This window comes from Natrix helvetica, assembly GCF_964273705.1.
Source record: "Natrix helvetica genome assembly, chromosome: 15".
Taxonomy (NCBI): Eukaryota; Metazoa; Chordata; class Lepidosauria; order Squamata; family Natricidae; genus Natrix; species Natrix helvetica.
The window spans coordinates 3,080,313-3,107,572 of NC_138565.1; the positions used below are offsets into that span (position 1 = coordinate 3,080,313).

General features: G+C 47.0%; 1 protein-coding gene across 1 annotated transcript; it reads right to left on the reverse strand.

Annotated features, from left to right (window-relative positions):
• NSMF (NMDA receptor synaptonuclear signaling and neuronal migration factor) lies at positions 1-26,979 on the reverse strand. The gene is made up of 14 exons (XM_081967280.1): positions 26,756-26,979; positions 19,130-19,191; positions 17,276-17,824; positions 14,905-14,980; positions 9,499-9,551; positions 8,472-8,561; positions 7,337-7,458; positions 7,072-7,155; positions 6,287-6,320; positions 4,360-4,430; positions 3,416-3,495; positions 3,225-3,327; positions 1,527-1,602; positions 1-729 (listed from the first exon to the last, which is right to left on the reverse strand). Exons 1-14 carry the CDS (start codon positions 26,824-26,826, stop codon positions 632-634), a joined length of 1,569 nt encoding a protein of 522 aa, XP_081823406.1. The 5' UTR covers positions 26,827-26,979; the 3' UTR covers positions 1-631.
• Between the last annotated feature and the right edge of the window lie 281 nt (positions 26,980-27,260).

Sequence of the window (27,260 nt, forward strand, 5' to 3'; positions counted from 1 at the left end):
ATTCAATATCGAGCAGACTCAAAAAAAATCTCTCATCTACCAGACATCGGTGTGCGTGGTACGGCAACAGTTGATTAAATATTTCCTCTTTGTTTGTAAGAAAGAAAGAAAGAAAGAAAATTGCACTTCTGTAGATTTGTATGGGTTGTATGGGTGTGTGTGTGTGAGAGAGAGAGAGAATTCACACATGTTCTTAAAATGGATGAGACTTTTTCTGAGGTCTGGCTTTCTTCAAACCCATCGAAGGGTTTGATCGATCCTCTCCAAGTGCTGGACCAGAAAAGTTCTTCTTCGCCCTTCATGACAGCGAAGTAGAGATAAACGAGATGATCGGTTGTAGGACACCTGAGCTTCAAATGTCTTCGGAGAAGAACCTGTCATGGCGTTGGGCGTCTTACCATCTGAAACCACCTCGGTCCCTGAAGACCGGCCACCTTGCCCACCCTCGTCCGCCGTGCTCCATCCATCTCGTGCCTCAAGTTGCCCGGCGGACTTCTTGAAGGCCCTAACTGGCTTCTCGGGAGCCTCTCTGGGCCTCCTCGCCAACCGTGAAAAAGATCTCCCGCTCGTGCGACGCCCGCCTGCTCGGGATACCCGTGGAGATTCCTGCTGGCCCCCGTCCTGACGGCGCTCATAAAATATCGTCGTAATCGAGCAGCTTGGAATGCTGGCGGGTTTTCCAGACTCGGTAGAGACGGAAGTCGAAATAAGTCTCAATCATTTCCTTTCCTGCAAGGGGAAAGGAGGGGAAGTCAAGTCAGATGTCTGGAATCTAGACCTGTTAGAAGAAGACATCAGGATTGTCTTCCTGGGATGGGCCACCTGAAGATCCCTGAATGTCTATCTGCCATCTATCGGTCTGTCTGTCTGTCTGTTTGTCTATCTCTATTCATCCATCATCTAGATATATATTCATCCATCCATCCATCATTATCTATCTATCCATCCATCATTTCTAACATCTATCTATCCATCCGTCCATCATTATCTATCCGTCCATCCATCATTATCTATCTATCTATCCATCCATCATCTCTATCATCTATCCATCCGTCCACCATTTCTCTCTATCATCTATCTATCTATCTATCTATCTATCTATCTATCTATCCACCCATCCATCATTTCTCTCTATCATCTGTCTGTCTGTCTGTCATGGGATCAGCCTGTGTTGATGATGATGGCAGCTTCACAAGCTCACGTGATTCACCGTTTGCGACCTTCTCAACTGGCTCTTGACAAGCAAAGTCAATGGGTGGAGCCTGATTCGCTTAAGGCCCATGTGATTCACTTCACAACAGCCAAGATTCGCTTAAGAATGGGGTGGGTGGGTAATGAAGAGGCTGTAAATCAGGTGTGATTTCCTTAACAACCCTAAGCCAGCCAACCTTGCTTAGCAATTAAAAAAAAATCTGGTTTTGATTGGGCTTCTAAATTGAGGACTACCTGTGCTTATTCTACCTCTGCCAATCAACCGTGGTGTACTTTCACAGGCTTAGGAAAGGTGGATGAGTTGCCGCATTTACCTTGAGCTGAAAGTTCAAGAGGAGATTCAAAGGTCACACAACAAGGGCTCATAAGATTCTTTAGGTTTTGGAACAGCTGGAAAGCAAAGAAGTCCGAGGTGATTTGAAATGCCACCTTAGGTGCGGGACAAATGATTGCATAGAAGACCACAGGGCTTGGCAGTCAATTCCAACATCATTATTGGGGCAACTTAACCATAAACCCTTAAACCTGTTGAGTATGTAGAAGAGAAGAGGAGAGAATATTGAATAGAATAGAAAAGAAGAGAAGAGAATATAGAAGAGAAGAGGATATAAACTAGAATAGAATAGAATAGAATAGAATAGAATAGAATAGAATAGAATAGAATAGAATATGGAATGAATAGAGAATAGAATAGAATAGGAATAGATTAGAATAGAGTAGAGTAGAGTAGAGTAGAGTAGAATAGAATAGAATAGAATATGGAATGAATAGAGAAGAGAAGAGAAGAGAAGAGAGTAAACTAGAGTAGAGTAGAGTAGAGTAGAATAGAATAGAATAGAATAGAATTCTTTATTGGCCAAGTGTGATTGGACACACAAGGAATTTGTCTTAGGTGCAGATGATCTCAGTGTACATAAAGAAAAAATAAAATAGAATACATTCATCAAGAATCATAAGGTACAACACTTAGTGATAGTCATAGGTTACTAATAAGCAATCAAATTATACTAGGAAACAAATAAAACAATATAAATTGTAAAGGTACAAAGAACATGGTTATAGTCATAAGTGGGAGGAGATAGGGACTAGGAAGGATGAGAATAATAATGCAGTCTTAGTAAATGATTTGACAGTGGTGAGGGAATTATTTGTTTAGTAGAGTGATGGCATTCGGGAAAAAACAATCCTTGGGTCTAGTTGTTCTGTTGTGCAGTGCCCTATAGTGTCATTTTGAGGGTAGAAGTTGAAACGATGTATGTCCAGGATGCGAGGGGTCTGTAAATATTTTCACGACCCTCTTTTTGACTCATGCAGTGTCCAGGTCCTCCATGGAAGGCAGGTTGGTAGCCATTGTTTTTTTCTGCAGTTCTGATTATCCTCTGAAGTCTTGTGTCTGTCTTCTTGGGGTGCAGAGCCAAACCAGACAGTTATGGAGGTGCAGAGGACAGATGCCCCTACTCCAGTTACCTTTCATTAAACAAGACATACCCAATTTCTTCAACTATTCTTCATATGTTTTAGCCTGCAGGGGACTAAAATATATGAAGAACGGTTGCAGGAACTGGGTATGTCTAGTTTAATGAAAAGAAGGACCAGGGGAGACATGATAGCAGTCTCCCAATATCTCAGGGGCTGCCACAAAGAAGAGGGAGTCAAGCTATCCTCCAAAGCACCTGAAGGCAGGATAAGAAGCAACGGATGGAAACCAATCAAGGAGAGAAGCAACCTGAAATTAAGGAGAAATTTCCTGATAGTGAGGGCAATTAATCAGTTGCCTCCAGAGGTTGGGGATGTTCCATCACTAGAGGTTTTTAAGAAGAGATTGGACAACTAGTTGTCTAGAATGGTATAGAGGTTCCTCCTTCAGCAGGGGGTTGGACTAGAAGGCCTCCAAGGTCCCTTCCAACTCTGTTATTCGGTTAACATAGCCATAAAAGAGGTTTTCAGAAAGAGGGGTCATCCAGGAGGCAAGGTTTTCTTCTACTCACTCACAAACTACCCACAGGACTTACCTTCTCACCATTGTGGTTCCCCAAGACGTAACACCCTAAGATGTGGATGACATTTGGAACCGGGTTCAGCTTGCTCATCAGATGGCCCAACCGCTTCCAGAAGCTGCAGAACGAGATGGAAGAACGTTTGAGAGATGGAGATTTCCCAAAAGATCTCCAACTGCAAACTCCTCACGAGGTTCTCCACTCACTAGATCATGTCTTCCTCCTTCTCCACTTTGGCAAAAGTGGCGACTTTATTCTTCAAGAGGTATAAATGGCCCGGACCTCCCTACAAGAAGAAAAGAGAGAAGGTCCTCCTGAATCAGCCTGGAGAACATCAACAGTTCTTCTCAAATTGCCAGGGTGAAGAGAGAAAAGCTTCAGGAACGTCTAGAGAAACATGGATTCGGGGTAGGACAAGCCACAGATGCAATCCACACTATGACAGGAAAAGTCAACAAGTGAACAGGAGAAGAGGAACATTGGAAGACCAAAAAGATAATCAACCTTAATATTCCCACAGCTCATTTAGTGACTGTCCAAAAAGTCAGCCTTCTGACAAGCAAAATCAACTTGGAAGCCAGATTCAATTCACAAGCGGGTTACTAACTATTACTCAACTGTTGTGATTCCCTTAACCAGAGTGGCAAGGAAGGTCGCAAAACGGGGCAAAGCTCACTTCACAAATGTCTCCCTTAACAACAGGTTGGACCAGATGACCTACAAGGTCCCTTCCAACTCTCTTATTCCATATTCAATGGAACAGAGGTTGCCTTCGGAAGTTGTGGGAGCTTCATCCCTGGAGGCTTTCAAGAAGAGACTGGACTGCCCTCTGTTAGAAATGGTGTAGGGCCTCCTGCTCGGGCAGGGGGGTTGGACTAGATGACCTACAAGGTCCCTTCCAACTCTATCATCTGTAAAGCTGGGATTTGGGGACCGGCGTTTGCCAAGGAGATAATAACACATATTTTGTAGAGAGGGCGCAACGCAATTGTGTTGGAAGCAGATTCCTTGATGAGAGCCATCAGTCACTGTCAATCCCCAGTCCCTCTGGGGAAGGTGGGTTTTTCCGAAGTCAGCCCTTGCCAGAACTCGGGAACATGGCAGTAGACGCTTGGGAGGGACCGAGGCGGTTGAGGAGACCCTCACTCACCTGGCAAAAAATCATCATTTTCCAAATTTTGCAGCCCTTCCGGTAGATGTTCAGTTTTTTTTCGATTTCCTCTGCGGACAAATGAGGAAGGAAGGAAGGGTGATCAGTTAGAGCCAGCGGGAGGGGATGGCTTTAGAGGCAAAGGTGCACAACGAGGGATATACAGCGACTCCTCATCTTGCAACAGTTTGTTTAGTGGCCGTTCGAAAATAGAATGGTCCTGAAAAGACTTATAACTGTTTTTCCACACTTCAAAATTCAGACCCTTGCCAACTGACCCATATTTATGACGGTTGTCCCAGGGTCGTGTGGTCCCCAGATTCCCTCAACGACAGTGTTATTTACTCAACTGCAAGTGATTCACTTAACAACGGTGGTGAGAAAGGTGGTAAAATGGAGCAAAACTCACTTAGCAAATGTCTCGCTTAGCCGCAGAAAATTCGGGCTCAATTGGGATGGTAATATCTATCTATCTATCTATCTATCTATCTATCATCTATCTATCTATCTATCTATCTATCTATCTATCTATCATCTATCTATCTATCTATCTATCTATCTATCTATCTATCTATCATCTATCTATCTATCTATCTATCTATCTATCTATCTATCTATCATCTATCTATCTATCTATCTATCTATCTATCTATCTATCATCTATCTATCTATCTATCTATCTATCTATCTATCTATCTATCATCTATCTATCTATCTATCTATCTATCTATCTATCTATCTATCATCTATCTATCTATCTATCTATCTATCTATCTATCATCTATCTATCTATCTATCTATCTATCTATCTATCTATCATCTATCTATCTATCTATCTATCTATCTATCTATCTATCATCTATCTATCTATCTATCTATCTATCTATCTATCTATCTATCTATCTTTGCATCTATTCTACCTACCTACCTACCTATCCATCCATAGCTATCTATCCTAGTAGCTATCTATCTATCTATCATCTATCTATCTATCTATCTATCTATCTATCTATCTATCTATCTATCATCTATATCTATCTTTGTATCTATTCTACCTACCTACCTACCTAGCCAACCATATCTATCCATCCTATTCTCTCTCTCTCTCTCTCTCTCTCTCTCTCTGTATGTATATATATGTTTGTTTGTGTGGGTGTGTATATCTATCTATCTATCTATCTATCTATCTATCTATCTATCTATCTATCATCTCTATCTCTCTCTCTCCCTCCCTCTCTCTCTCTCTCTCTGTCTTTGTATCTATTCTACCTACCGAACTACCTATCCATCCAGAGCTATCTATCCTAGTATCTATCTATCATCTATCTATCTATCTATCTATCTATCTATCTATCTATCTATCTATCTATCTATCTATCTATCTTTGTATCTATTCTACCTACCTACCTATCCATCCATATCTATCCATCCGATTATCTATCTATCTATCTATCTATCTATCTATCTATCTATCTATCTATTCTACCTACCTACCTATCCATCCATATCTATCCATCCGATTATCTATCTATCTATCTATCTATCTATCTATCTATCATCTATCTATCTGTCTATCTTTGTATCTATTCTACCTACCTACCTATCCATCCATATCTAGCTATCTATCTAGGTTTACTAATGGAGTGAACGTTGGACTTTCTACACCCTGAAAGACCTACTGGGATCTCCAGAGGTGGGTTTCACAGAATTTTACCACCGGTTTGCTGCGCACCAAAAATGTGAGCACACGTACACCCACGCTCACTTTGCTCACGCATCCATGCGCTTTGCTCGCTCGCGCACACGCATGCGTCCTTCCGCCCTATAACACCCACCAGCAGCATCTTTGGCCATGCTACCAGACACACGTCTAACACAATGTTCATGATATCGCTTCACTTGATTTGTGACCCCAAAGCTGACGTACCCAGAATGTCATCAAAGGTGGCGTGTTCATGATCCTGAAAACAAAGAAAGAGGCAAGGGTCAAAGGACACAGCCACGGTGGTCCAGGAAGAGCAACGGGGATGGGGCAATGGGGCAGAGAGAAGGGGGGTGGGATTCAAGGGAAGAGCTATGTAGCTAAAGGGGAGATATCTAGATAGATAGACAGACAGACAGACAGACATGGATGGATAGGTAGGTAATTAGATGAGATAGATAAAATAGATGATAGATAGATAGATGATAGATAGATAGATAGATAGATAGATAGATAGATAGATAGGTAATTAATAGATAGATAGATAGATAGATAGATAGATAGATAGATAGATAGATAGACAGACAGACAGACAGACAGATAGATAGATAGATAGATAATAGGAGATAGATATGGATGGATAGGTAGGTAGGTAGAATAGAGAGAGAGAGACAGACAGACAGACAGACACAGACAGATAGATACAGAGAGAGAGAGAGAGGAGAGAGAGAATTGGATGGATGGATGGATGGATGAATAGGAAGTAGGGGATAAAAGGAAGAGTGAGTTATGGAGAGAGAGAGAGGGAGGGAGAGATGGACAAAAATGGGAAATGGAAGGATGGATAGATGGATAGAACAAGAGATGAGTGGGGGATGTGTGGATGGACAGATGAACAGATGGACAGGAGGTGGGGGTTAAATGGGTGGGTGGATAATGAGGAAGAGGAGGAGGAGAACAGACCATCAGGCAGTCAGGCCATTCCCCCACCGCTCCAATCCAAGACTTACGTAGAGAATGGGGATGATCGAAGGGTCATCGCGACGGATAATTGTTGGAACATACTCAGCTTTGGGCACTTTGGAGGAAATGAGCTGGAACAAGAGGAGGAACGGGACAAACAGAAGACCAAAAAGAGAATTGTAAGTGGCAAAGAGTTTTCCTTCCAACTACGAAAGCTGGGGGGGGGGCAGGACGAGCAAGAGGCGGACAGGACTGGTTTTTCCCCATCCCAGTGGGCCCCTGAATTGCTTGTGGTCCTCAAGGATTTCCTACCATGATTTTGGGGGGAACGAAGTCCTCCCCACTGCAGGCGGCTGCTTCCAGTTCTTTCTCTGCCTCCCAGTTCAAGTCAACGTCTTTGTCAATGGCACAGCAGGAGTCCTGAAATTCATGGCCTGGGGAGAAAGAAGGCAAGAGCTCTGAGGTCCATCTCTGCTGATGCCTACATGGACAGTGTCCTCCTTCCACGAGGAAGCATAAGGAGATCCTGCCACGACACGTCCCAAAATCCCTGCATTGCAGAGTCTGTCTGAATCCTTCCCGCAAGACTCTTGAGTAGCTCCTGGCTAGGAATAATAAGGATGGAGTGGAGGGATCTCAAGCACTCTGACCACTGTTCAACCATGACTACACATATCTGGTTGGAAGGGCCAATTGGGAAGTTTGCAAGGACCGCACGACTCATCGCAAAACCTTTGCTAGACCAATTCTCGAATAAAGCTCGTCTGCCTGGAATCCGCACTGTATATCGGATATTAATACGATTGAGCGAGTTCAGAGGTATTTCACGAGAAGAGTCCTCCACTCCTCTGCTCACAACAGATATGCCACCAGGATTGAAATTTTGGGCTTGGACAACTTACACAAAATTATCCGCTACAATGTCCTACCTGTCAACGACTTCTTTAGCTTCAACCACAACAATACAGAGTACATAATAGGTACAAACTCAAGGTGTAAACCGCTCCAAACTCGATTGCAGATAATACGACTTCAGCCACAGAGTGGTCAACGCCTGGAATGCTCTACCTGACTCCGTTGTTACATCCTCAAACCCCCCACAGCTTCAACCTCAAACTGACCGCCGTGGACCTCACCCCATTCCTAAGAGGTCCGTAAAGGTGCATAAGACACCAGTGTGCCTTCCCTCCCTGTCCTACTGTCTCCATTTATTTGTACTCATTTCCTTTGTTCATGTCCACGTTTATACTTAGACCTGCTATCTCGTACATGTTTGACAAACGAAATAAAATAAAAATAAAATAAAATCTACAAGGTCAAGACAACCTTTGCTGTCTCTGCCCTCAGTGCTCAAACTGGCTTAGATTGGAATTTTGATGTCCTCTCCTTCCCCCTACCCCTTGACCTGTTTCCAGTTGGATTGGATGCTCAAGAAAAAGGAACGTACTTTCTCGGGAATCACTGAGGTTTTCAGGCTTAATGGGAGTTGGATCACTCCAGGACCGGCTGAAACTTCTCTCACGCCGCTCGGCAAAAGCTGGAAGGAATAGAGGAGGAGAGAAGGAAGGAGAAGGAAAAAGGAGAAGGAGAAGATAGACAATGAGGAAAAGAGAAGAAGAAAAAGGAGAAGGAGAAGATAGACAATGAGGAGGAAGAGGAGGAGAAGAAGAAGATAGACAATGAGGAAAAGAGAAGAAGAATAAGGAGAAGGAGAAGATAGACAAGGAGGAGGAGAAGTAATAGACAATTAGGAAAAGAGAAGAAGAAAAAGGAGAAGGAGAAGATAGACAATGAGGAGGAAGAGGAGGAGAAGAAGAAGATAGACAATGAGGAAAAGAGAAGAAGAAAAAGGAGAAGAAGAAGATAGACAATGAGGAAAAGAGAAGAAGAAAAAGGAGAAGGAGAAGATAGACAATGAGGAAAAGAGAAGAAGAAAAGGGAGAAGGAGAAGATAGACAATAAGGAGGAAGAGGAGGAGAAGAAGAAGATAGACAATGAGGAAAAGAGAAGAAGAATAAGGAGAAGGAGAAGATAGACAAGGAGGAGGAGAAGTAATAGACAATTAGGAAAAGAGAAGAAGGAAAGGGAGGAGAAGATAGACAATAAGAAGAAGGAGGAGGAGGAGGAGGAGGAGGAGGAGGAGGAGGAGGAGGAGGAGGAGGAGGAAGGAAACTAATTACGACAAAATAATGCTAAAATCACATCCATCCCTGGATCACCATCTTTGCTATAAGCACATTGGACGCCACAAAAACATTTCCCTTCCCCCCCCCCACAAAAAATTTCCTTTCCCCAACCAGGATCTTTCCTGATGTTTTGCACAAGCACCCCATCCTTTGGGGGTGGGGGGTGGGCTTTAGGATCACATGTGAGACCACTGGGGGTCAGGAGGTCCAACCCTGGTTGGGGAAGGAGAGAGCTCAGAAATCGGGAGAACGTGGACCCTCCCAATCCCGCTCAATCAGCTCACTTACTTTGCGCCTTCATGCGGCGGCTCCCTACCATACGGAGGTGTTTCCGGAAGTTTCTGAAAGGAGGAAAACAAACAAACATGGAAGGCCATCAGTCTTGAGGGCAAAGAGGAAGACAGCCATTTCTCCAGGATGATCTGGCAAATCCCCTCCCCGGAGCTGCAGATAGAAAGCTATCAGACAAAGCAGAAGATCTTCGCCTTTACTTCCAAAAACCTCTCAGATGCTACCTCAGAAAACCAAGGTGGAAAATGTTCACCAGAAGGTCCCTGCCGACGGAAGGCGCATAATACAACCTCAAACGCCCTTTGGAGAAATGTGGAGAAAGCAAACACAGAGGGACACACAAAAAGGACACATGTGGGCTAGGGAGAGCAAAAAGGCGCAAGGCGAGTCAGCGCAAGGAACTGTGGTATGTGGTATGATAAAAGTAAGATACTTCCAAAGAGGTTTGCGTAAGGAATGGATTGTTAGTAACATGGGGAAGAGCAAAAAGGAAACATTATATAGAAATACCAATGCGGCTTTCAACAATGGAAGCATTGACACATTCAAATATGAGTAACATGACGAATATTATCAGATATAAAGATAACAGAAGGGGGAGGGGGAATAAAACAAAAGCAAGAATTGGAAAAACAAGGGATTGATATAGGTTGTTTTTCACAACTGCAAATAAAACCAAGGTATCAAAAAGATAAGAGGGGATATAGTTTTAACTCAGCACCTGATGTTTTGAAGGCTCAAATCTTACTCTTTAAAAACTTCCACCACCTCTTCTTCTCTCTTTTCTGTCTCCCTTTCCAGTGGGACAAAACCAGCTGGTGGGTCAGAGAATTCTAATGTTATTTTAGATGGGGGATAGATGGGGAACTTATCAAATCCGCAGACGACACCAAGCTGGCAGGAATAGCCAACACTCCAGAAGATAGGCTTAAGATACAGAAGGATCTGGACAGACTTCAACATTGGGTGCTGGCTAACAAAACGAAATTCAATGGAGAAAAGAGTAAGGTTCTACATTTAGGCAAGAAAAACCAAATGCACAGGTACAGTATAGGTGGTACCTTGCTCAATAGTAGTGACCGTGAGAGGGTTCTTGGAGTCCTAGTGGACAACCATTTAAATAGGAGCCAGCCGTGTGCAGCAGCTGCCAAAAAAGCCAACACAGTTCTAGGCTGGTTTGACTTATTCTTCAAAGCAACTGAGTCATCTGGTGCAAACAACCAGGAGCAACTTGTTGACTTTAAAGCACCGAATCGCTCACCATCGCTACCTTATACACAAGACCTTGGTCAAAGCTAAACTGGTGCTAGATAAGAGTCGCCATCATTCACGGGGCCTGGACTTAGAGGTATCCCAGAGGTGCTTTGAAGAGGTTGAAGCCACAGCCGCTGAAACCGCCGGTTCGGCCTCTCTCGAAACCGTTTTCATGCCGTTTGCACACACAGCAACTTGATGCTTGACTGCACGAGACCCTGTCAACGAGGTGCTACGGTTTGGGTTTTAGGAGCCGGCAAAGATCGGTAGAATCCGAGGAGAAAAATTCAGAAAGCCAAATGAAAAGACAAGCATTTTAAGGGCCTAAAGGGTTAAGCAGAGCAATCGGGGCTGCATAATTTGTACCAAAGTCTGCAATCTTAAAAAATAAAATAAAAGTTGCATTTCGACTCCCGACTAAAATCTTACGGGGAAATTGAAGAAGAGATCGATGAGAAAGGAATATCGGCTGGCGTTTTAATTCCCTTCGTGTTTGCTGAAAGCAATTGGTCAGGTTTTACCAACCTGCTTTTCCAAGGCCATCCTCAACTGACGGCCAATATTGGGGACAAAATTTCTACATCTTTAGGCGCGTTGACAATCAAGTAACGTAAACGAAGCTAAAAGCAAAACCGGTTAGCGCCACAAGCTAGTGCACAAACCGGCAGCCTCAAGCAAACGGCCTTGTTGTCTAGCAAAGTCAAAGCCCAAGGGGGTTTATATAGGAAATAATCTCCCCCCCACCCAATTCCATAAATTAGTATGATGCTCAGGATTGCAAAACTTGAGAACAGGAGAAGGCAGGGTGGATTAGTTTTTTTCCCTTCCGGCAGCTCTCGTCCGTCTCAAACATGCGTGTTGGATGCTGAGCCGGGAAGCTAAGCGGAGGTGTGAGAGGCAAGAGGAGGAATATTGGTAGTCCTTGACTTACGACCGCAAGGGAACCCCCCCTACGTGCCTGCTGCTAAGCGAAACACTTGCTGAGGGGATTTTGCCCTGTTTTTACGATCCTTCTTTGCCACCGTGGTCAGGTTACTTGCACAGTTCTTAAAGAGAATCCAGGTTTCACTACCACCCCTTGACTTGGCTTGGCAGACGGTCGCTAAACGGGGATTGCGTGATCCCCCCCCCTCCCAGGATGCTGCAAATTGTCGTAAGTACGAATCAGCTGCCAAGCATCCTAAGTGTGATCATATGACTGTGGGGATGCAACAACTAAGTCATTTTTTTCTTCCCCAGGGCCGTTGTTGAAACTTTTGACCAGTCACTAAATGAATGGTTGTAAGCCGAGGACTACCTATACAAGTGGCACTGCAGTGCAGATTCTGGCCAAGGGAGGAAGCAGAGACCGCCAAAACGATTTATAGCACCAAGGAGCCCCCCCCCTCCCCTTGTTTCAACCCTGAACTACAAATATTCTCCGGAGGGTCTTTGGTGCCCCTTTTGCTGTTTTGTACACAGGTTTTGGGACGAGAACCTACACTGCACCCCTTAAAACCACCTTGGCCTGAAGCTCTTGCCGAGTTTGATTTTTGGAAAAGACCGTTCCCATTACGAAGAAAACAAACCATTATTTTGCTCAATGAGCCTCAGGGGCGCAGTGGTGAGAGTGGGGTACTGCAGGCTACTTCTGCTGACTGCCGGCTGCCTGCAATTTGGCAATTTGAATCTCACCAGGCTCAATGTGGACTCAACCTTCCGTCCTTCCAAGGTGGGTAAAATGAGAACCCAGATTTTTTGGGGGCAAGAGGCTGACTCTGTAAACCGCTTAGAGAGGGCTGTAAAAGTACTGTGAAGTGGTATATAAGTCTAGGTAGGGGTGGAAGGAAGGAAGGAAGGAAGGAAGGAAGATGCAAGGATAAAAAGGAAGGAAGGACGAAGGAAGGAAGATGGAAGCACAAAAGGAAGGAAAGAAGATGCAAGCATAAAAAGAAAGGAAGGATAAAAAGGAAGGAAGGAAGGCAGGAAGAAGGAAGGAAGATGCAAGCATAAAAGGAAGGAAGGAAGATGGAAGGATAATAAGGAAGGAAGGAAGAAGGAAGGAAGATGCAAGCATAAAAGGAAGGAAGGATAAAAAGGAAGGAAGGAAGAAGGAAGAAAAATGCAAGCATAAAAGGAAGGAAGGAAGATGGAAGGATAAAAAGGAAGGAAGGAAGGAAGGAAGGAAGGAAGGAAGGAAGGGCAGTGGATACAATGCAGTAACTCACTGCCCACTACCAGCAGTTCAATCCTGACCAGCTCAAGATTGACTCAGCCTTCCGTCCTTCTGAGGTGGGTCAAATGAGGACCCAGATTGTTGGGGACAAGAGGCTGACTCTGTCAACCGCTTAGAGAGGGCTGCAAAAGCACTGTAAAGCGGTATATAAGTCTAAGGGTATATAAGTCTGCGAAGCAGCCCAGCAAAGAGAGTGGTGAGGATCTTGAAACTATTGCATTCCTTTCATCCAGGAAAAAAAAGAAAAGGAAGGAAGGAAAATAAGGAATCTCAGCACCCATTTGCAGCCGGCGCATACAACCAAGGCAAAAATTCGAACCCGTGCAAGGGAAATATCCCCCTCTCCGTACCTCTGGATCAAAACCGCCGAATCGTTCTCCCGTTTTCGACGCTTCCTCTCGGCGTAGCCCCTGAACGCCCTGGGAAACCAGGTTTAAGGCATTAAAAGCGAGCCAACAGAAGCTTCGAAATGGAGCGATGACATCATGGAAAGAAAGGGGTGGAGGGAGGACAAGGGGGACACGAGATGGACACGGGTACCAAATCCCGGAATCAGGGAGGAGGAGGAGAAGCAAGGGATGAAAACGAGAGACCAAATCACAAGATATGGCAAGGAGACCAGGCCAGGTGGGCACCCGATGTGTGGGCAAAAGAATCTGGGTGAGGAGACAGCTTCTGGGACAAAGGAAATCTCTAAAGGTAAAGGTTCCCCCTTGCCCATATGTGCTAGTTATTCCCGACTCTAGGGGGCGCTGCTCAGCACCGTTTCAAAGCCGAAGAGCCAGCGCTAGCCGAAGAGCCAGCGCTGTCCGAAGACGTCTCCGTGGTCATGTGGCCAGCATGACTCAACGCCAAAGGCGCACGGAACACTGTTCCCTTCCCACCAAAGGTGATTCCTATTTTTCTACTTGCATTTTTGACCTGCTTTCGAACTGCTAGGTTGGCAGAAGCTGGGACGAGTCACAGGAGCTCACTCCATTACGCAGCGCTAGGGATTCGAACCACCGAACTGCCGACCTTTCTGATCGATAAGCTCAGCGCCTTAGCCGCTGAGCCACTGCGTCCCTGCAGCTTACACCACCACCCCTCAAAGGATCTCCTCGTACGAAAATACATCACGGATGGACAAAGGACCACATAAGGCACCGGGGAAGGATTTCACACAATGATCAAACGCTTGGAATTCCGATCCGCCAACTTGGCGACAAAAGATGGAAGTTGCGAAGCAGCAGACAGTAAAATGGAGGTGTGTGTGGATCACAACATCTTCAGCCCTCCAAACGAAAATGGTTGCAGAAGAAAGGATGGCTCAACTCTAGGTGTTTTTTGGGAGGAAGGTGTCGACACGGGCACAATATACCAGAAGAAGAAATGTAGAAGTTTGGATCTACGGATGCCCATACAAGCAAGCGATAAAAAGAATAGACAAGATTTATGGAGACGCGGTGGCAGTTATACTTACGAAATGCTGGCGACCCCAAAAATAATCCAGAAGCAGAAAGAGAAAAAAAGGAAGAAGTTAGTGGTAAACCTCTTTTTCATTGTTAATCATCCTTCGTCGTGCGAACGGTTCACAGATACAGACAGTCCTCGGTGTTCTGATCGAGGCTTCCCAAAAGCATGAAGCAAACTCCTTATCCCGACAACAAAACCCTTTTATTAATCTCCTGTGAATTCTGCTCATTCCTATCCAGCAAAGTCTTTTGAGGGAGGATTTACGGTCACAGACCTTATCTGGCTTGGAGAGCTGCCAGGCCGATCTCTACAAAACTTGGCCAGGCGTCTCGGAGAGTCACGAACCAATGAAGCGAACTAATTGTCTCGAATCCCGATTCACACACGCTTCTCCCCACACCCATCTCATGCTCGCCGTCCCCCGTCCGTCCGTCCCCCCCCCCGGTTTGGTCACCCCAACTTTATTTGGCCGAACTTACGCTTGCATAGTAGTTGTCGCCGTTTGGAAAGTGAAAAGGTTCTCTTTGGGCAGCCAGGTCCTGATAGGAACCTCGTCTGGAATAAAGGAGGAAGAGGAGGAGAAACGATTGGAGAAGTTGCTCAAGCACAAAGGTCTGTCAGTAGAAGCGGAACGACTGGGGCGGGGAGGAGGCAGCAACCCGCAGTTCTTGAGCCGCATGTGGCTCTTTTACCCCTCGGCTGCAGCTCCCTGTTGCTCAAAATATGCGTCACAACCGCCAATATGCGACACCCGTCGGCACGTAATTTATTGAACTTTTCAACCCCCCGGTAGGCCAACCGTGGTTAAATCCAAGAAAATAAAAGTTTCAGAAGAAAACAATGCTTAATTCAGCTACGTTTACTAGTTCTGTGGCCACTCAGGAAATAGTCAGGGAAAGTTTTTGTGGCTGATGTTTTCTTTTCTGTGGGAAACAGGTCCAAATGGCTCTTTGAGCGTTTAAGGTTGCTGACCCCTGGACTGGGGCAAAAGAAAGCCAAGATAGCACCAATAGGGCTTGTTGCTTTGGGGGCCATCCAGAAACATCTGGAGCACCACTTGAAGCTCATTGGCAGTGACAGTCAATTGCAGAAGGCAGCTTGACACGGAATGGCTTACATCCGGCCATGAGACCTTAACATCCTCCAATTACCACATCTGCCTATCCCAGGTGCTTGGGAAGGACTCAAGAGGTGGACAAAAATGCCCAATCCAGTCTAAACATCTGGCTGACTGTGCAACGAACCCTAGTAAGACTTGGAAGCCGTGGCATTGACACAATCCCCATCGGTCAATTGCAAAAGGCAGGTTGACTTGGGACGGCTGACATCCTGCAATCAGTCCTTGAACACCGTCACACATCAACATCTGCCTATCTCAGGTCCTGAGGAAGTAGGTAAGATGCCCAATCCAGTTTAAACATCTGGCTGACTCTGTTCTGAACCATAATAATAATACTTGAACACCATTGCCGTTGAAAAATCCCCCATCGGTCAATTGCAAAAGGCAGCTTGACTTGGGACGGCTGACATCCTGCGATCAGACCTTGAACACAAAACGTACATCAACATCTGCCTATCTGAGGTCCTTTGACAAAAATGCTAAACCCAGGCTAAACATCCGGCTGACTGTGCGACCAATCATTTTCATAATACTTGGATGCTGTGGCATTGACAAAATCCCAATCGGTCAATTGCAGAAGACAGCTTCAACTGGAGCTTGAACCCCGTCAAACATCAACATCTGCCTATCTCAGGTCCTTGGACAAAAATGCCAAATCCAGGCGAAACATCTGGCTGACCAACCATCGTAACAACCACGGCAGCCCAGCGATGCAACGGGGAAGCGATCCACAAGCGTATAACTTATGACATGTGATAAAAATGATATTATGTCCCCTGGCCCAGCTCAGCTTTTGCGGATTTTTATGGGCAAAGGTTGATAGGGCAGCCGCACAGCTGCAATAACCTCTCTAGGATTAGCGTTATTATTGCAAAGGAAATAAACCGGCGGAGTGTTTTATGTTTTGCAGCCATTTAATTGCTTTCGGAGTAACAGAAGATACATTTTTTTCCCTTCATGTTTTTCTTGGCCTTTTCTTGAATTTCGTATCGCAAAAGGTTTGGACAGCCTCCCCTGCAAAATTTGCAGGTAGGGAAACCAAACAGAACAGTTCGTTCATTGACTGACCAGCCCTAAAGCCACCTTAGCAGGATTTGCAACCTTGCCAGGATCAACTTAGCTCCGCGCCTCTCAAGCTTTATTGATTTATTGATCATGCTTAGAAACCGATAAGACAGGTGGACTTCAATTCCCCAGCCACATGTTCTGACCGAAGCTTCCCAAGAGCATGAAGCAAACTCCTGGTCCCGACAAAACCCCCTTTTATTAATTGTCTGTGAATTCTGCTCATTCCCATCCAGCAAAGTCTTTCAAGGGAGGATTTATGGTCACAGACCTTATCTGGCTTGGAGAGCTGCCAGACCGATATCGGCAAAACTTGGCAAGGAGTCTCGGAGAGTCACGAACTGATTAAGCGAAGTAATTGTCTCCTGCAAACTCCACTCCCCTTTCGCTCCTCTTTTATTCCCTCTGGGAGGGGCCATTCATTGTCCACCTGTGGGCTTAACTCCCAAGTCGACCCCTGTTCTTTAGCTCTTCCCTTTGTCTGTGCATGCGCAAACTGGGAACAGGCTCCAGCTGTTCGTCTGCCTCACTGATGTCCGACTCCGAAGGCAGCTGATAACTGGCATACGGCCCTGGCCCCCTCTCTGCCTCTGACACAGAGCCCTCATCGGAGCCTTCCCCAATAACTCTGTTATTCTATTCTATTCTAACCGAATTGCACCTACCTGAAACACGGTCAATGCTATACATTCGTTCCAGCTTCTTCCGGCGCCAGCCAGTCTCACCAGCTTGGTTCTGATGATGGTGCTGGTGGTGATGGTGGTGATGGTGGTGTTGGTGATGGTGATGCTCTAGATCAAACGGATGCTGAGATGACACTGCCAGCTGGGCACAACCGGGATACTCTTTCGAGCCTTGCTGGTGACTTGTCCAACTGTCCTTGCATTGTTGGCTGATGTTGTGAGAACTTCCGGCATTGTGGAGAGGCTGACCCAAGGACCGTTCCCCGTCCACCTCTTCTCCGTCTTCCGTCCCTTTGAGGACTACGAGCTCCATGCTCTCGCTCTGGTGCTGCGAGAGCATGGGCCTCTCGCTGGAAATGGTGTAGACTCGAGGCTTGGGGCCCTCGCCGGCCAGCTTCTCACCTGCTTCCTCGGGGAAGGTGGGCTGAAACTTCCCGTCAGAAATGAGAGACAGCCGACGCTTGTTCTGAACACCCACGTGGATCTCTGGGGAGTCTTCTTGACCAACGTAGGACTCTGCCAACAAGTGATCTGAAAGCAGGATGAGAAACACAAGGTTTGAGGGACTTCCTCCCTATCTGGATGAAGACCATCCTTGGTTGACCCAACCCAACCTGGGTTGAGTCTTCTTGATGACATATGACTCTGCAAGTGATCTGAAAGAAGGATGAGAAACACAAGATTTGAAGGACCTCCTCCCTATCTGGGTGAGGACCAACCTTGGTTGACCCAACCCAACCTAGTGGCCCAAATGAGTGCTGAGGAACTTCAGCAGTTGTGGTCAATATCATTGGGATGACTACAAGTTCTCCAGGGTCTCGAAGGGAAGCAGATCCAAGGGTGCCTGGAGAGGGCAGAGAACCTGTTCGAATAATGTCCTCTGCCTTGGGACAGGGGTTGGACTAGAAGACCTCCAAGGTCTCTTCCAAGGTCCCTATGATTTTAGGAGTCATTTTCTGCCCTGTAAAAAACCTGAATTCTACCGTCTGGTTACAGATCTTTGCGCTGAAAGATAAAATTTCAGGTCAAGATCATTCAAACCAGCTCTCTCTTTTTTTAATCTCAATTGTACAATTCTAGGTAATTTGTGCACCTCACCTAAGTTGCTATATTCAAAGAAACAGAGGCAATACTTATATATTGACCCGAAAGGAAGATGACCTTGAATTTAAATGGACCTTGTCTGCTTGCCGTAAATCAAATTATTCAGTCAGTTTGTCATCCGGAAAGTAAAAGAAATCCTTGTCTTACAGCCATTGGCTTAGCAAATTCAGTTGCTTTTGCCCTTTTGTTCCTGTCTTTAAAGTTTTTAGTTTTCTCATGAATGTATTTTTTTGTTTTTAAATTTGAAGTTTTGGTAAGCTCCTTTTATATCTGGAAGAAAACTCTCTGTTAAGTACTGCAGAAATGATAAATGTCAGGGTTAGAGTAGTGGCTCAGTGACTAAGACGCTGAGCTTGTCGATCAGAAAGGTTGGCAGTTCAGCGGTTCGAATCCCTAGCGCCGCGTAACGGAGTGAGCTCCCGTTACTTGTCCCAGCTTCCGCCAACTTAGCAGATCAAAAGCATATAAAAATGCAAGTAGAAAAATAGGGACCACCTTTGGTGGGAAGGGAACAGCGTTCCGTGCACCTTCGGCATTGAATCATGCCGGCCACATGACCACGGAGACGTCTTCGGACAGCGCTGGCTCTTCGGCTTTGAAACGGAGATGAGCACCGCCCCCTAGAGTCGAGAACGACTAGCACGTATTTTGCGAGGGGAACCTTTACCTTTAAGTGAATCGCCAAGCACCTGTAAAATCAAGGCAGTACGAATCTTGGGAAAGGTATCCTACCTGCCCCATTCTTGCCTTCTGGGTGGTTTTGAGAGAGATAATCCCCAAAAGCCCTCGCCGCTCTTCATCGGAATCCGGTGGGGTGGAGTGGGGGAATGCAAAGAGCAAAAGACCCAAAAGAGAAGGAGAGAAGAAGAAAAAAATATTAATAATCCCGGCCGCAAAATTCAAGGCACGGCTACCTTGCCAATCCCATTGCATTTCCCCCCACCCCCTCGTCTTCCCCAAATGGACATTTTAATAAGAGACATTGCAAAGAGATGCACAGTGGCTACATAAAATAAAAATTGCCTGCATTTTTCATTTCCCCCCCACCTTTATACATTCGCTTTCTCCCCTCTGTCTCTCTGGGTGTGCAGTGCATACTCAGCTGGCTCAATGTTGCTAATGCTGCTGTTGGCCTTACATCAGCAAAAAAAATTGACAAGTGATATATTCTGCTGAGAAATGAAAGATGCTTTCCGGTGGGGAAGGGAGGAAGGGAGAGAGAAATTATTCAAATTGGGAAAACCAGGAAGAACAACTTCAGGGCCGCCTCTTCCCACGCTCTGGCGTATCATTTGATTAACGGTGTGCCATCAAATGAGGCTCAGCTTTTAGGGACTGCATAAATGGACCTTGTGGAGGAGGGATTTGTAGGTAAAGAACGAAATGGGATCTGATAGACTCTGCTTTTGATCCTTAACAGAGGGAGGGGAGGGGAGGAAGAGGGGAGGAAGAAAAAAAGGAAAGGGAAGGGAAACAAAGAAGAAGGGAAGGGGAAGGGAGAGGGGGAAGGGAAGAGAAGAGAAGGGAAGGGAAGCGGAAGGAAAGAAGGGAGGGAAAGGAAGGAAGGAGTTTGATTACTAGGGACTTTGATTAATAAGAACTCCTGGATTCAGATTCTTGCAGTGATTGGAGAGAGAGGGAGCAGAGAGGGAGGGAGGGAGGGAAGGAGGAAGGGAGAGAGAGAGAGAGAGAGAGAGAGAGAGAGAGAGAGAGAGAGAGAGATAGAAGGAAAGGTGAAAGGAAAGGAGGGGATGGGAGGGGAGGGAAAGGATGAAAGAGGAAGAGAAGGGGAGCAAAAGAAGGGGAAGAGGAAGAGGAAGAGGAGAGGAGGAAGGGAGGGATGGAAGGAAGGAAGGAAGGAAGGAAGATTACTAAAACACATATTAGCACTATGAGCATGATATTAAGATATCTTCAGATTCTTTCTCCAGTTAAAGCCTTCCAGAAAAGTTGAAGCCCAACTACCCATCATTCCCAGCCCCAAACATGCCATGGATGCTGGAACCCATGAAGTGGTTATCTACATTGGCCAATTTTCCAACATACCACTAGTTGTCAACAAGGACAATGTGAGAAGAGAGAACTAGGCCAGAAGGATTTCTACAGCATCTTCACTGATCCTTTATTCGTGCCAGAAAACTGCCCATCTGGACATTTCCAAGCAGAACTTCTTCCTATTGTGGCCATCAGCAGATTCGGACAGTGAGGAGGTTGGGGAGGAACCTGGGCCAGTCCTGGAGTCTGGGGAAGGCTCTGATGAGGGCTCTGTGTCGGACGTAGAGACGGGGCCAAGGCCACCTGACAGTTATCAGCTGCCTTCGGAATCGTAGATCAGTGGGGCAGAAGAACAGCTGGAGCCTGTTCCCAGTGTGCGCATGCGCAGAGTTGCCAGACGAAGGGAAGAGCTAAAGAACAGGTGCCGACTCAGGAGTAAGGTCACAGGTGGAGGATGAATGGCCCCTCACAAAGGAAATAAAAGAGGAGCGAAAGGGGAGTGGAGTTTGCAGGAGACAATTAGTTCACTTAATCAGTTCGTGACTCTCCAAGACTCCTTGCCAAATTTTGCAGAGATCGGCCTGGCAGCTCTCCAAGCCAGATAAGGTCTGTGACCGTAAATCCTCCCTTGAAAGACTTTGCTGGATGTGAGTGAGCAGAATTCACAGGAAATTAATAAAAGGGGTTTTTGCCGGTACAAGGAGTTTGCTTCAGGCTCTTGGGAAGCCTGGGTTAGAACACTTCCCTAGTCCTGACTGACATTTTTTAGATACTGCTCCCTGAGTATGCACAATCTCACAACTGGATCGATCCGAGCCATTTTTCCCCTCTCCAACAAAATCAGAGACACTGATATACACCTCATTGATTCTCCACCTTTTGCGATCACAGACAGACACTTCAAAAAGTCCAACTGGACCCCATTTTCCCTTCCAGCCGTTGCTCTCTGTCCCTTTGGGAGAAGAAACATCTCCCGTCTCTAAACTCGTGTTGCAAGTTTGGTTGTTTACAAAGAGCCGAAACGAAGAAGGAGAAGAAGGAGAAAAATTTCACGGGAGGTAATTAGCCATCGAGGGAAGTAATTGTTCAGGGGCGCTGGGAATCAAATTAAGAGCGTTGAGGAACCCCAAGAGATGCCAAATTGAACTTCTGAGAATCTCCTTTCTCTAGGGTCTACGTAGAGATGGTTGGATCTCCAGTTTCGCAAATCCTCTTTGCTTTTTAATCCCAAAGAAAGAGAAGCACCTGGGAATAACAGAGTAACAGAGCTGGAAGGGATCTTGGAGGTCTTCTAGTCCATCCCCCTGCTCAAGCAGGAAAACCCTATACATTTCAGGCAAATGGTTGTCCAATGTCTTCTTCAAAACCTCCAGTGTTGGGGCATTCACAACTTCTGGAAGCAACTTCTGTTCCACTGGTCAATTGTTCTCACTGTCAGAAAATGTCTCCTTAGTTCTAAGTTGCTTCTCCCCTTCGTTAATTTCCATCCGTTGCTTCTTGCCTTCTGGTGCTTTGGAAAATAGGTTGACCCCCTCGCCTTTGTAGGAGCCCCTCAAATATTGGAAGACTGCTATCTTGTCTCCCCTGGTCCTTCTCTTCCCTAGACTAGACAGACCCAATTCCTGCAAACGTTCTTCATATGTTTTTAGCCGCCAGTCCCTTAATCATCTTTGTTGCTCTTCTCTGAACTTTTTCTAGAGTCTCAACATCTTTTTTGTATGGTGGCAACCAAAACTGAATATAACCAGCTTCTGCCAACCGAGCAGTTCAAAAGCACGTAAAAATGCAAGTAGAAAAATAGGCACCACCTTTGGTGGGAAGGGAACAGCGTTCCGTGCGCCTTCGGCGTTGAGCCATGCCGGCCACATAACCACGGAGACGCCTTTGGATAGGGCTGGCTCTTCGGCTTTGAAACGAAGATGAGCACCGCTCCCTAGAGTCGGGAACGACTAGCACATATGTATGAGGGGAACCCTTACCTTTACCTAAATAATTTGCCGTAGGAAAACCAGTGAGCAAATATGCGGGATGACAAGAATCTGTTTAGACTTATCGAAAACAGCCACGCATGCATTTCTAGATTCTTGGGTTTTGCAACTAGGGAGAAAATCCCAGGAGATGCTATTTCCCAGCAAAACTTTATTGTTCACGGCAGGACTAGAAACTGTTTTCAGCCGATCAGGCTTTTGATTTTCCCTCTAGAACAGGGCCCCCCAACCTTTCGGACCTCAGGGACCACTAAATTCATAACTTTAAATCCCACGGACCACTAATATGATCTGCCTAATGACCGGCTGGGTGGGCGTGGCTAGGTGGTCATGTGACTGGATGGGCATGGCCAACTCAATGTCACTCACCGGCCTTTACTTTCCCCTCCCCTCCCAGCCCCTCTCGCCTGCCCACCCGGGCTCCTTAGGGCCCCAACAGGAAGCAGTTGCTGGAGCTAAGCAGCCACCATGAGAAAGAGTTGGCAAAACAGCTCAAATTGGATCTGACTGAGAAGGAGGTTCAGCAGAAGCACCTCACTGAGGGCTAGGAGCATAGGCTTTCCAAGCCGAGAGGTTCCTTGTCGCGGGGCGGGGGGGCAGAGGGGGAGGGCAGAAAAACAAAAAAAGGAGGCAGGAATATTTTGTGCGCCATTTGGAGCTGTCCAAAATAAAGACGAAGGGATGGGAGTCGAACCAGATCAATAACTGCCTTTGGATGGGCCGTGGGACAGCTTCACAAAAGAATGGAGGGGAAACATTGAAATAATCCTCTCCACGTTTCTTTTTCTGCTATTAAAAAGATCACCTCCGTTGTTGTTTTTTCACAGGCAGCTCACTGGCAGTCAGCCCTGTCAAATCATCTATCTATCTATCTATCTATCTATCTATCTATCTATCTATCTATCTATCTATCTATCATCTATCTATTATCTATCTATCTATCTATCTATCTATCATCTATCTATTATCTATCTATCTATCTATCATCTATCTATCATCTATCTATCTATCTATCTATCTATCTATCTATCTATCTATCTATCTATATATATATATATATAATCTATCTATCTATCTATCTATCTATCTATCTATCTATGTATCATCTATCTATCATCTATCTATCATCTATCTATCATCTATCTATCATCTATCTATCTATCTATCTATCTATCTATCTATCTATCTATCTATCATCATCATCTATCTTGAATGAAGGTAAATATACATGCCTAGACCCTGGGATTTGAACATAGAGCTTTTTAACATAACCTCAAATTCTTAGGCCAACTAATGAGAAGGAGGAAGGACTCCCTGGAGAAGAGCCTCATGCTGGGAACGATGGAGGGCAAAAGAAGAAGAAGGGGATGACAGAGAATGAGGTGGCTGGATGGAGACACTGAAGCAGTCGGCGTGAGCTTAAATGGACTCCAGAGGATGGTAGAGGACAGGAAGGCCTGGAGGAATGTTCTCCATGGGGTCGCGATGGGTCGGACACAACTTTTCAACTAACAACAACAACGTTTGAACACTTGCTAAAGGAATGGTTCCCAATTGGAGACTACCAATTCAGAGAAAAACAAAGAGCTCTACCAGACACTCATTTACACATCTAATCACACCTAAACACCCCCCTTCACATCACTTCTGAGAATTCCACAAGCGCCACCCACATTGTTTGCACATTCTGAGCAATGAGGACTAGACCCTTGGCACGCTGAAAGCCTGTTTCTTAAGAGCATCCGATACCGAATTCTGTGCTTGAGAAACCAAAGCTCTCAATTCAGATTGAAAAGTAGGCATCGGCCTCAAATCACAGTTAAATACAGAAAGACCGTCCTTAAATCCTGAAGCTAACCAAAGATTGCAAGTTAATTCTGTAGGGATTAAACTCAGCCTCCAGGACAGAAAACATCTCTCTGCAAAATTAGTTACCCAAGTTCTCTACACGGTCACACAGAAGAAACCCTGCGTGTGCAAACTGCCGAAAAGAACACCAATTCATTTCATTTTCCAGTGCCTGGCGCTATTCTCTTGCTCCAATAAAGATAAAGGTTCCCCTCGCCCATCTGTGCTAGTCGTTCCTGACTCTAGGGGGCGGTGCTCATCTCCGTTTCAAAGCCGAAGAGCCAGCGCTGTCCGAAGATGTCTCCGTCGTGATGTGGCCGGCATGACTCAACGCCAAAGGCGCACGAATGCTGTTCCCTTCCCACCAAAGGTGGTCCCTATTTTTCTACTTGCATTTTTGACCTGCTTTCGAACTGCTCGGTTGGCAGAAGCTGGGACAAGTCACGGGAGCTCACTCCGTTACGCGGAAATAAGGATTCAAACCGCCAAGCTGTTGACCTTTCTGATCAACAAGCTCAATGTCTTAGCCCCTGAGCCACTCCATCTCCCTTCTCCAATAATTCCCCACTAAACATTTTCATGGATGCTCTACCCATCTGGCCTGGTTTGGGGTCACCACTAAAAAGGATCCCCCCTTTTTCCTCCGGACAAGTGGACGATCCAAGGATTTTGGGGGGGGGGGGGGATGCATGCAGTTTGCCGGTGACGCCCCTTAAAGCCAGGAGTCCAGAAGGTGACACAGACTTCTTCAGCGGAGGACTGCATAGCACCAGGCAGAATAAGGCCAACTGGAATTCCATGCTTGGAGAGAGAGGTCAGACCTGCGCAGACAACGCTGCAGCTCCATGCTGCATTCACCAAGTTGGAAGTTCACACAAGGAGTAACCAAGGGGCTCCCTGGAGCTTTGCCAGAAATGTTCCAACAGGGCCGGGCAGTTTGCCAAGTGCTTCGCATCTCACGTCAGCTGCTATTTTGACCCAATGCGAAGCGACAGCCGGGCTGAAAATAGAGAGCAGCGGCTGGAGAAGTTTGGCATTTGTTTGGTTTTTAAAGTCTCTCTTTCTTTCTTAAGATGTCTTGATATCATGCTCAGGGCACTGGCAGGTGCCCTAGTAATCAAACCCCTTCCCTCCTTTCCTTCCCTCCTTCTCTTCCTCCTCTCCCTTACTCTCCCTCCTCCCTCCACCTTCTGTTGCCTTCCTCTTTCTTTCTTCCTTTCCTTTCCTCCAACTTCCCTTCCCTTCCTTTTCATCTCTTCCCCTCCCCTTTCCTTCTCTCTCTCTCCCTCCCTCCTCCTTCCCTTTCTTTTTCTCTTTCTTATTTCCTTCATTTTCCTTCCCCCCTTTCCTTTCCACTTTCCTTTCCTTCTCTCCCCCCTTCCCTCCCCCTTCTGTTCCCTTCCTCTTTCTTCCTTTCCTTTCCACTTTCCTTTCCTTCTCTCTCTCTCCCCCCTCTCTCTTCCTCCCCCTTCCCTTCTTCTTTCTCCCTTTCCTTTCCTTCTCTCTCCCTCTCTCCTACCCCATCTCTCTCCCTCCCCCTTCCCTTCCTCTTTCTTCCTTTCCTTTCCTTCCCCTCCTTTCCTTTCCACTTTCCTTTCCTTCTCTCTCCCCCCTCTCTCTTCCTCCCCCTTCCCTTCTTCTTTCTCCCTTTCCTTTCCTTCTCTCTCCCTCTCTCCTACCCCATCTCTCTCCCTCCCCCTCACTCTCTCCAATCGCGGCTGGAATCTGAATCAATGGCACAGAGTTTTAGCAGCCTTGGGAAGACACCCCAAAAGACTCCAGGACCAACGGCCATTCAGCCAAAGCTCAGAAGAAATTCCCAACACAAGGGCTTCAGCCTTCCCAAAACTGAGCCCTGGGCGCAGCGCGGTCTGGGGTTGGTGAAAAGGAGCAGCGGGGGGGGGGGCGCTCTGGTAAAGATCTGGAGTGCCAAAAGAACCTCCCGGGTGAGGGTGGTGTGAGCCCTATAATCAGGTTGGCATCGCCGGCAGAAATCGGCATCCAGCCTTTTGAGGGTTTTAACTGGAGATGCTGAGATGTCGGTTTTTCGGCTTCCTGCAACCCCACCAGGGCGAACCGCCTCCCCTCCCCTCCCCTCCCCAGCTGCGGATTGCCAGCTCGACCCGAGCTCAAAAGCACAAGCGCCGCACGTCGCTCCTCCGCCCGTCCCTGCCTCCTACACCCGTAGCAACCTGGCGAACGCCTCGCCCGCCGCTGCGATTCCTCCTCCCCGGGCTTCTCCTTTGAAAAGCCGGGTATCCCTTCCCCCCCACCTTCCCCCGAAGCCCCAGCCCTCCAGCCCCGATTGCCGGCTCCGGCTGTGGCATGTGCGGCTCATTCGCCCTTCCCGCAGCTGCGGCTCCCGCCGGCTTTTTTTTTTTTACGCGCAGCCTTTTTACGCGCGGCTTTTCTGCGCCCCCCGGCAGACCCTGGCCGCCTCCGCGCCGCCTTCCTTCGGGGGGCACACCCCCCACACCTTCCCCGCACCCTGATCCCCCCCCCTTGCGGGGCAGAGCCCGTGGTTCACCTGACTTTGGCCGCTACCGATGCCACCGCCTCGTTGCGGAGCGAGCGGCGTTTGGAGACGGCGGTGCCCATGGTCTCCCTGGCTCATCGCCGCCCCGCCGCTCAGCCGCCGCCCATGCTGGAGCCCCCACGCCGGGGCCGGGCTGCAGTCCGCCGCTGCTGCCTCCGCCGGCCGTGCCTGATGCCCAGCCTCGGGTCCTTCCTCCCCTTGCCGAGGAGCGCTGGAGGAGGAGCCGCCTCCAACCGGCCGCCCCTCGGCGCGCACGGCGGCTGCTCATTGACTGCGGCTCCTCCGCCACCGGCGAGGAGCTGTGAGGGGGGGGGAGGGGGCGGAGCTCAGGAAGGGCGGGCGCCAGCATGCCTATATTTGGGGGAGACCCCCGCACCCCTCCCTCCAGGTCCCGGCGAGCAGGAGAGGAGCCAGCTGTCCTTACCTCCGTCTCCGTTGCACGCCCGAGCTTGGATGGAGCAAGCCAGGGAGCGATCCATCCGTTGCAAGTTCCAAA